General features: G+C 34.5%; 1 protein-coding gene across 1 annotated transcript; it reads left to right on the top strand.

Moving 5' to 3' along the window:
• Nucleotides 1-3,676: 3,676 nt before the first annotated feature.
• Nucleotides 3,677-5,607, top strand: LOC149252958 (uncharacterized). Its single transcript, XM_089456741.1, has one exon. It carries the CDS (start codon nucleotides 3,823-3,825, stop codon nucleotides 5,539-5,541), a length of 1,719 nt encoding a protein of 572 aa, XP_089312867.1. The 5' UTR covers nucleotides 3,677-3,822; the 3' UTR covers nucleotides 5,542-5,607.
• The last annotated feature ends 3,215 nt before the right edge of the window (nucleotides 5,608-8,822 follow it).

The following is an 8,822-nucleotide window of genomic DNA, read 5'->3' as shown; positions in this document are numbered from 1 at the left end:
AATTGTGCAATTACGCCCCGTTGTTCTTTATTTAGAAACTTTGTGATGTTGTTAGAGTTGATTATCTTTCCTAGTTTCCCTTCGATACCCCTCAATTCAACTTCCTTTCCTTCCCAAAAAAATTTCAAGAAAAGTTCTTCAAAATTAAAAGCTATCGTACCCAAAGATCGTAGCCATTGGACTCCTAGTAAAACATTAGCACCACCCATTGGAATGGAAAGCATTGGGCTATTCAATGCATATTCTCCCATGGATAGCTTGGTATTATGGCACTTTCCAGAGCAATTTATGGTTCCTCCACTTGCAACCATCACTTGACACTCTGGTGCTAGATATAGGAAGCAATTCAATTCCCTGGCTATCTTAAAATGAATAAAATTATGGGTACTGCCCAAATCAATCAACACTATTACCTTTTTTCTTCTTGATATGTCCTTCTATCTTGATAGTTTGAGGAGTGGTAATTTCTTCCAATGCATTACAAGATATGGTCGGATTCATTTCTTGATGCTCGATGTGATCTTTCACTTCTTGAACATTTTTCTGCTTGATATGTCCTTCTATATTGATAGCTTGAGGAGTGGTAGTTTCGGTCAATGCATTACAAGATATGGTAGGATTCATTTCTTCTTTCTTGGTGTGATCTTTCACTTCTTGAACCTTTTTCTTCTTGATATGTCCTTCTATCTTGAGAGTTTGAGAAGTGGTAATTCTTTCCAATGCTTTACAAGATATGGTCGGATTCATTTCTTCTTTCTCTAGGTGGGTTCTTGGTGTTTATCCTCTTCTTTTGATGTTCCTTGATCATTTTCTTCCTCCTCTTCATAATCTATGTAAAATATTTTCTTCTTAGCACACTTATAACCTTTAGTGTATTTTCTATCACAATTGTAACAAAGCTCTTTTTCTATTTTTTCTTCAAATTTTTGTGGTGTAAACCTTGTAGGTTGTGGAAGGCTAGGAGAAAAAACACTTCCATAGTTATAATCGTGAGTGGTGGGATTCCTTGTTTCCATAATTTCACTTTCAATTTTTCTTGCCAACCTGAATGCCTTCTCCAATGAATCAAGTTCCCAAAGATGAATCTCATGTTGAAGGTTATCCTTTAAAGTCCCTATGAAGACATCAACCATTTTCTTCTCTAGAATATCATTTACCCTTATATTTAATTTTTGGAAGTCCTCAATGTGTTGTACTATTGAACCCTTTTGTTTGAGATTTATCAATTGGCTAAAGAAGGTGTTTCTCTTTGTATCCTCATAATGTGCTATCATTTCCTCCATGAAAATTGACCACGTGGCAAGTGGTTTATGAGAACAAAGCCCTTTATACCATAAAAATTTATTCAATTCTAAATAATTAGACGCAATACATACCTTTTGTAACAGTGGTACATCATGTAGATCAAAATATTTCTCCATCTGTATTATCCAATTTATCGTATCCTTGCCATCAAACTTCCTCATCTCTCTTTTTCTTGATTTTAGGAGCTTGATCTTGAAACGACTGTAACTTTGTACTTTCAGATTTTTAAGTTCTGAAATTTTGGTCTGCAATAGCGCTCTGAGTCCTCTTTTTAACTCTATAAGTCTGATCACAATTGGATTCCCGAAGAAAGATTTATTCCCAATCTCCCACGATGACCTAATTATAGACTAGTTTAGTAGAGTTAACTTGTATGACGTGCCACGTATCATTGTTTCAACCTTAGGTTCTGAAAATTATACCCAAAGAAAATACAGTTCGTCCTCTTACTGTAACTTCTTACGAAATTTCAATTTGATGCTCAGAGAGAAAGTTATGATGATTTTCCCAAGGTTACCTGTTTAGGATTTAATTCGGGAGTCTGCAAAAACCCTAACTTCCTTAGATCATATATTCGAAAATATAGTGAGCCAAGATCTGAAATTCGGACGTTCAGACCGATCGCTTCTCAAATGGGTTTTTTTAGCTTTTGAAACTTCGTAGCGAAAACATTATAGTGAAAATTCCACGATGACCTATTTTAGATGAAATTCTAGAGCTTGTAAAAATCCTAACTTTCTCAGATCATATCTCTGAAAATATAGCAAAACAAGATTTGAAATTCGGACCCGAAGTTTAGCGTGATTTCGTCTCAAATGAGTTTTTTTTCACTTTTGAGAGATTGCAGGGAAAAAGTTATAGCGAAAATGCGACGATGACTTGTTTGGAGCAGTGAAACCCTAGAATTCAAAGCTCTGATGCCAAATGTTATGAAACCAGCTCACAAAAAGATAGAAAGGATAGATCAACGCCTTAGAAATAAGCCTCTTCGAAGGGGAAACGTCCTTTACATTACACAAATGAACAATTCTTGGATGATACAAATGACAAAACCTCCTTTCTATATATAGAAGTCTAAGGGGTCATAATATAATCAGAGCCAACAATATGGGGACTACATGGGCACAACAATATAATAAGGGGATTGTACTAATAACAATAAGGGTTTACATTAGTAGTATAGGGACCTAACATAATGAGAAATTCATTCCCTTGATTTTCATGTGCAAATGTACTGATGTATATGTGGATTTTATGGCTAATAGGCTTATGATATTTTTATCCTTATTATGTTGGTTATATGTATGTTTTATGACAACAACTATCTATGGCTCTCAGCATGTTTTTACTTGTAAATGAATGGATAATGTATCTATAACCTAATAAACGATAACACAACAAATAACATGAGGGAACAATAATTCATAGCGATTCTCAAATAAATATAAAATCCTACATTTAATTCTATTGTTTACACTTGTAAATTATATGTTGATAATATGTTCAACAAAATATAATCTACAAAATAATTAAAATTAACTTTTAATATATATATATATATATATATATATATATATATATATATATATATATATTCTAACAAAAACATAGATGATATATTTTAATTTTTATATAAATAATATATAAATATTATAATTTTTTAATTAAATATATATAATATATTTATATTTTTTATATAAATATTATAAAAGCAAACAAATCGTACAAACATAAAAATAAAAATAAAACAGATGTCTCCATTTTCATTTTATTTTTATACCTGGCTTTTGTTTAATTAAGATACCAAGGTCCCTTGCGACCATCTTAAGGTAAGTATCCACCTCTTAAATTGTATTTTTATATAAATAATTTTTAATTTAGAAGTCTATAGTGAAAAAAAAATATATGCCTATCGAGTTATACAATATTTTTCTCAAACCAGGATCCTTCGTACTGTTTTAGACTTAAAAAAAAAAAAGTAATAGGTATTTTAAAATAAAAACATAAAAGTTTATTAAGTTTTAGATCGATAATAATGGGGTATTTTGTTAAAATATTTTTGATATAAAATCATCAAATATATTGAACCTATCGAAATATAATCCCACTAAAATTATAAAAAAATGAACATAATCAAAATGTATTCCCACCGATCTTATGATATATATATATAATAGAAAACCTGCCTCGAAAAACATATTGAAAAGAGATATTCCTAATTTGTCCACTTTATCCTTTTTTGTCATTCTGTCAGTTGGAATGTAGAATTTCTACAGTCCAAAAACTTGACTGGAAAATCATATTGAAAAGAGATTCCTAATTTGTACAATTGTTTTATCTACTTTACCTTTGTGTCATTCCCTCGGTCGGAATGGAGAATTTCACGCCATTGCGAGATGAGCGCTGTGTGCATTCCAATCTGCAGACCAACAATTAATGTATGCAAGTTTTGTTTCTGTGTAAGAGTTTTGGTTAACAAAGTAGGGAAACTTCACATTACATTGTATTTATTTTGAAATGGCAGTATTCAAACGTTGGCACGCAAGGCTGTTCATGCTGCAGTTGATTATAAATCTGTTTGTATGGCTGGGATGGCTCTGTAATATTGGTTTAGCACAGTTTGAGTTAAGCGAAACAGTGACAGGTTCAGCTAGTTTTCCTGACTTAGGAATCACCTGTATAGGCAATATAGCGGTTTTTGTTACAAGTCTGTTAAGAGAAAGGCTCGATCGTGAGTTGGGTGCCAGGGATGCCCTGGCCAGCCTAAGAGGTCCAAAACTCCAGCACATAAATGGGTTTGGGCTGACCACATGTAAGAGGAGGGAATATCAAAATGCTTCTGTTGTCATGCTGTCAGCCCACTGCCCCAATTCTTCCATCACCCAATTCATGAAGTACATCTCCTATGCCTATGATGTGCAATCCATCTTGTTGACATTCCAGCCTCTAAGATCTGCCCAAGTCAGTGCAGATATCTGTAGATGCAATACAGAGATCTGTAATTGCAGATGCATTGTATTCCGGACAATGGAAGAAATAACAATCATGCTTGCTCATCGGCTGCCAGGAACATTAAAAAGACTGCCTGATTCGTTGTGCCTACTACCATCTCTGGATTGCCTGAGAAATGGCTGCCATGGGTGCAACCATGGTCTGTTGCATGTGGAGGAGACTGACGGAGGGCAAAGATTGAGAGAGGGGGGCTCAAGGGTGGAAGTCCCTGCTGCAGTGTGTGACATGATCTCTGAGGGATCCATTGATCAAGAAAAGCATGTGTGTATCTGCATTCCATTGCATCCAGCCTGTAAGGATGAGTGGACAAGGATGTTGATAAGATCTTTCAGGTCTAAGGATAAGGCGGGGAAAAGAATCAAAGTCATCACTTCAGATGCCCTGGAAAATTACGTGAATAAGAGAGGAATCTGCTCAGCACTACAAAAATACAGCCCTGCCACTTTATTAGTACCAAGATTGGCAGAAGTAGCCATCAATATCAAACTAACTGCCTATTTTGGAGTGGATGGTTTCTCTAGCTCTCTGGTAGCAAGAAGGGCTATGAGAGATTACCATGTCGATAGTACAGGAACAGGGTTTGTTCCCAATATCTTTATAACCCAAGCTCTGGTCAAGTCTAATGCAGATAATACCAATGTTTGCCAAGTGCTGAACTTCACACCATCATTTCTAACCCTGAGGACCTTATCATTTATGATCGGTTGTACAAATTTGATTTGCTCTATTGGTTGGGGTTTACTTGTTGCATTTGAAGGAGATACTGGAAAATGGTATGAAATACATGCCATGCCACCCTCTGGACTTAGAATTGTTGTAATAATCACAGCCATTGGTATTGCTCTGGTCATGGACTGCTTGCATTTGTATTTGAGTAGATCTCCGACAATGCCTTCTGTGTTTTGGGCTGTCATAATTTTGGAGATAGTGTGCATGGTATTTGGCAGCTTATTAGCAGTAATCGTGGGTATAGATGTTTTTGGGAAATGGATATATAGTGCTATGCAAGGCCTGGTTTGGGTGAAGTGGGGAATGGGTAGTTATCTTCTCTCTGAGTATTCACCAGAATATCATTACAAAGTGTCTGGTTCTTCTTCACCTGATAATCACTATTCTTCTAGGTGGACAGACGATGGAATTCTGGTGTACTCTTCTGCATTCTTTCTCAATGCTATCTTAGCTGGAGTTAGGGGCCAGTGGGATTACTTCCCAACCACTAACTAAGGACGTTAAATCTGTAAGAATTTTAATAATACAGAAGCTATGAGCCTAACATAACGTTCATGCTTATCATTATGTAGCACCAATCCACTAGAGATCAATATCAGTACTGTTAGTGAAATGATCAATGGATTATTTTTGTTTTACTGAAGTAACTTTTTTCAATCAATGAAAAAATATGTGTATTTGAGAGAACTAGATCAGTAAAATTAATGAACTGATAAACTTTGAATGAATTATTTTGGTTTTACAAATTTTATTGGTTTATCAATGATTGAAAATAAATTATATGATTGAGAGATTAAAATCAGTACAGTTAATGAACTGATAAGCTTTGAATGGATTATTTTTGTGTTAATAATATATGTTTTTAAAGAATCTAAAATACTACTACAAGTTACATCCATAAAATCTAGGTTGTTGAAAAAATTATCATTACAAGAAAAATGAACATTACCTGCACGAAAAACCAGCATTACTTGCTTGCTTAGTCTCACAGCCCATATCCGTATTTAATTAATCTGGAGTATAGTTAAGATAAACTTAACTGTCGTCTTGAGCATATGAACATAGAAGTTTTTTAAATAAAAGAGATTGTTGATGACCATGGTTATGTTGCTATTATGCTGTTAAGAGGCCTTGAAAAAAAGCATCGGACAAAATGTTTGGTTTATATATATATATATATATATATAAATATATAAACTGAAAGGCAATAACAAAATAATCTCAATGAAACACAGTTAAGGAGCATCAATTGTCTTTATGAAAGCACTTGTCATTATTAGTGGCGACCAAGTTGAAGGTAGTTTTGAGTGTCCATCGCTCTTAGTGGCAACCAAATTGAAGGTGGTTTTGAGTGTTCTAGTTCTTGAGAATTCATGTGGTTATGTAGGGATTGTGAAAACCTTGTACTTATTGAAAGTGGTTTTGAGTGTTTTATTCTTGAGAATTCATGTGGTTATGTAGGGATTGTGAAAACTTTGTACTTATTGAGCCTCTATTTCTCTTTGCATAATAATATAAGATTCAAGAGTAGTGTAAGAGAGTAACAACATTTCATGATGGAGTGTTTGGAAAATATGGTGTGCATGAGAATATGAATAATTATATCTTTTTTTTAAATAATCAAAACTCAAAGGCCGGAGTTTTTGTTGAATTTTGTAGCTATGGTCAGTCTTCATAATTAATATTTTAGCCCTTGATGTATTTGTAATGATAAATACAAAACATGTTCTTCATGTTATTGTTAAAAGGGAAATTTTAAGGCATGTTCTTCATGTCCTTTCCAAAAGAGAAAATTTGAATTTTGAATTTTTTTTTTCAGCTCCAAACAAGCCAAGTCGGACCTCCTCCTAGTCAAGTTGGCCCCAGTCAAAGAGGTACCCATACGACCAACCATAGATGTATATATATGGCACTTGGCCTCCTCTCCTTGGCACAATTTGGATCACACACAAGAAGATATCTCTATTCATTCAAGCGAAGAAGAAGGAGGCTAGGAAGATGAAGAAGCATGAAGATCTCTCTCTCTCTCATTTGACTTCACACATGTGGTATTCTCTCTACTCTTGTCCTCGTACATGAGGACAGAATCTTTGAGGTATGTTAGAGGTTTCTTTGATATAGAAGCAGGTCGAAATTCGTCCCTAGTAGAGTAGACCAGACCAAGTCTCTTGGGCAGATGTTTGAATTGACTAGGAGGGAGTTGGACAAGGTTTGACGAAGTCTACTTCGCTGGTCATTTTGACTTTGTAATTGACTAGAAGACCTAGGTGTGTCTCTTGTTGAACTAAACAAATTCTCTAAGGAAAATGTTGTTTGACTTTTCCCCCATGTGGGTTTTTCCAAGGTAAAATGTTTTTCTTATATGGTTGTCTCGTTATGATCCTACTGGCATTTAGTTTCCACTATTGAGATCTTTTGTGTAATCGTATGATGAATATGAATGAAAGATAAAAGTAATTAAAGAAATCATAAGAAATAATTATCAATTTAGAAGATCCTAGGAAGAATCAACATGGTATCAAAGCTATGATAAAAAAAGCACCCTTGAAGAAGAAGTTGTTCTTGTTTCAAGCTAGCCTATAGGGCTTGATTCTATCACTACCCCTAGAAATCCTAGTTCAAGAAGCACATTCCAAAAAAGGGTTGAAAGTTCATTGTTAAGAAAGGATTCCTAGTTCAATATCACAATTTGCAAAAAGAAGAAATATTTGTCTATGTTTTTTGTCAAGATTATAAAGAAGGTTGACATCATAAGCCTCGGTCCATCTATTAAAGGACTAAAGACCACGAGATCTGAAGAATCTGAAATAAACCTCAGTCTGGAAAATTAGGTAGGGTGAGAAAGTTGATTACAGGGAAGACAAGATTATCTAGGCCTCAACCTGAAGTACCTCTAAAATACAAAATATCTCAGAAGCAAAATATGGTTGCAAGAAGGATAATTATGACCTTAGGTGGCTAAGGAAATTTGGAAGGCCTTAGAATTTGTCACAGTGAGCTGAGAAGGCTTCATGTCTTATTTCAAGGAGACTGAAGAATATTAGGTATAGGATGCAGACCTAGTATAATCCAAACATTATCTTTATCCCAACTTTGAAGGTCGAAAGGCCTCCGTATAACATCCACAGTGATAAAGAAGCCTCAGATGTGAAAGACAATGAAAAATGATTGCACTTCTGTCTTTGCATCATACCACATTAAAGAAAGAAAAATTGTTATGATGATTAAAGAATTTGAGTCCCTAAATTTCTTGAGGAGCTGAGTCGAAGTCACCTTGGAGGGAGCAACCCAAAGAAGTATTGAAAACATCTATGTTTGAAGATAAGCCAACAAAGTCATCCTTTGTGCATGATTTTCTCTTGAAGATATGATATGTCTACTAGATTTGATATAAGATACAATACATATTGTCTAAGAAGAAGGACAAAATTCTCCAACATAAATGGCAAGGTTGAAGTGTTGGAGACCTGTTCTGGCCACCAAGCAAGCATAACCTTGTGATGAGTTAAACATGGGAATATAGAAAGAGACCAACGAAGATATAAGTCTATGATATATTGCTTGGAATAAAAGGTATGTATCATCACCTATAGTGATTTCCCTTGAAGGTTTTACTTTGGTAACATTCTTGAAAACCTCGGTGAGAGGAAATGATTACCAAATATCTTTGTCAATATGCTTGGTTGAAAAGACTTGTATTAATGTTGTTTTCATAAGAAATTAAAAAGGACTATGATTTTCCACTTAGTCCGATCATATGACTATCTCTAATATAT

Source organism: Pinus tabuliformis, chromosome 7 (assembly GCF_031772625.1).
Source record: "Pinus tabuliformis cultivar Carrire ecotype Pingquan chromosome 7, CPIR1, whole genome shotgun sequence".
NCBI classification, from domain to species: domain Eukaryota; kingdom Viridiplantae; phylum Streptophyta; class Pinopsida; order Pinales; family Pinaceae; genus Pinus; species Pinus tabuliformis.
This window is presented reverse-complemented; position numbering and strand designations above follow the sequence as displayed.

Bases quoted from the DNA above. Each gene is read 5' to 3' on its own strand.
- LOC149252958 (XM_089456741.1), top strand. From the start codon at position 3,823: ATGGCAGTATTCAAACGTTGGCACGCAAGGCTGTTCATGCTGCAGTTG.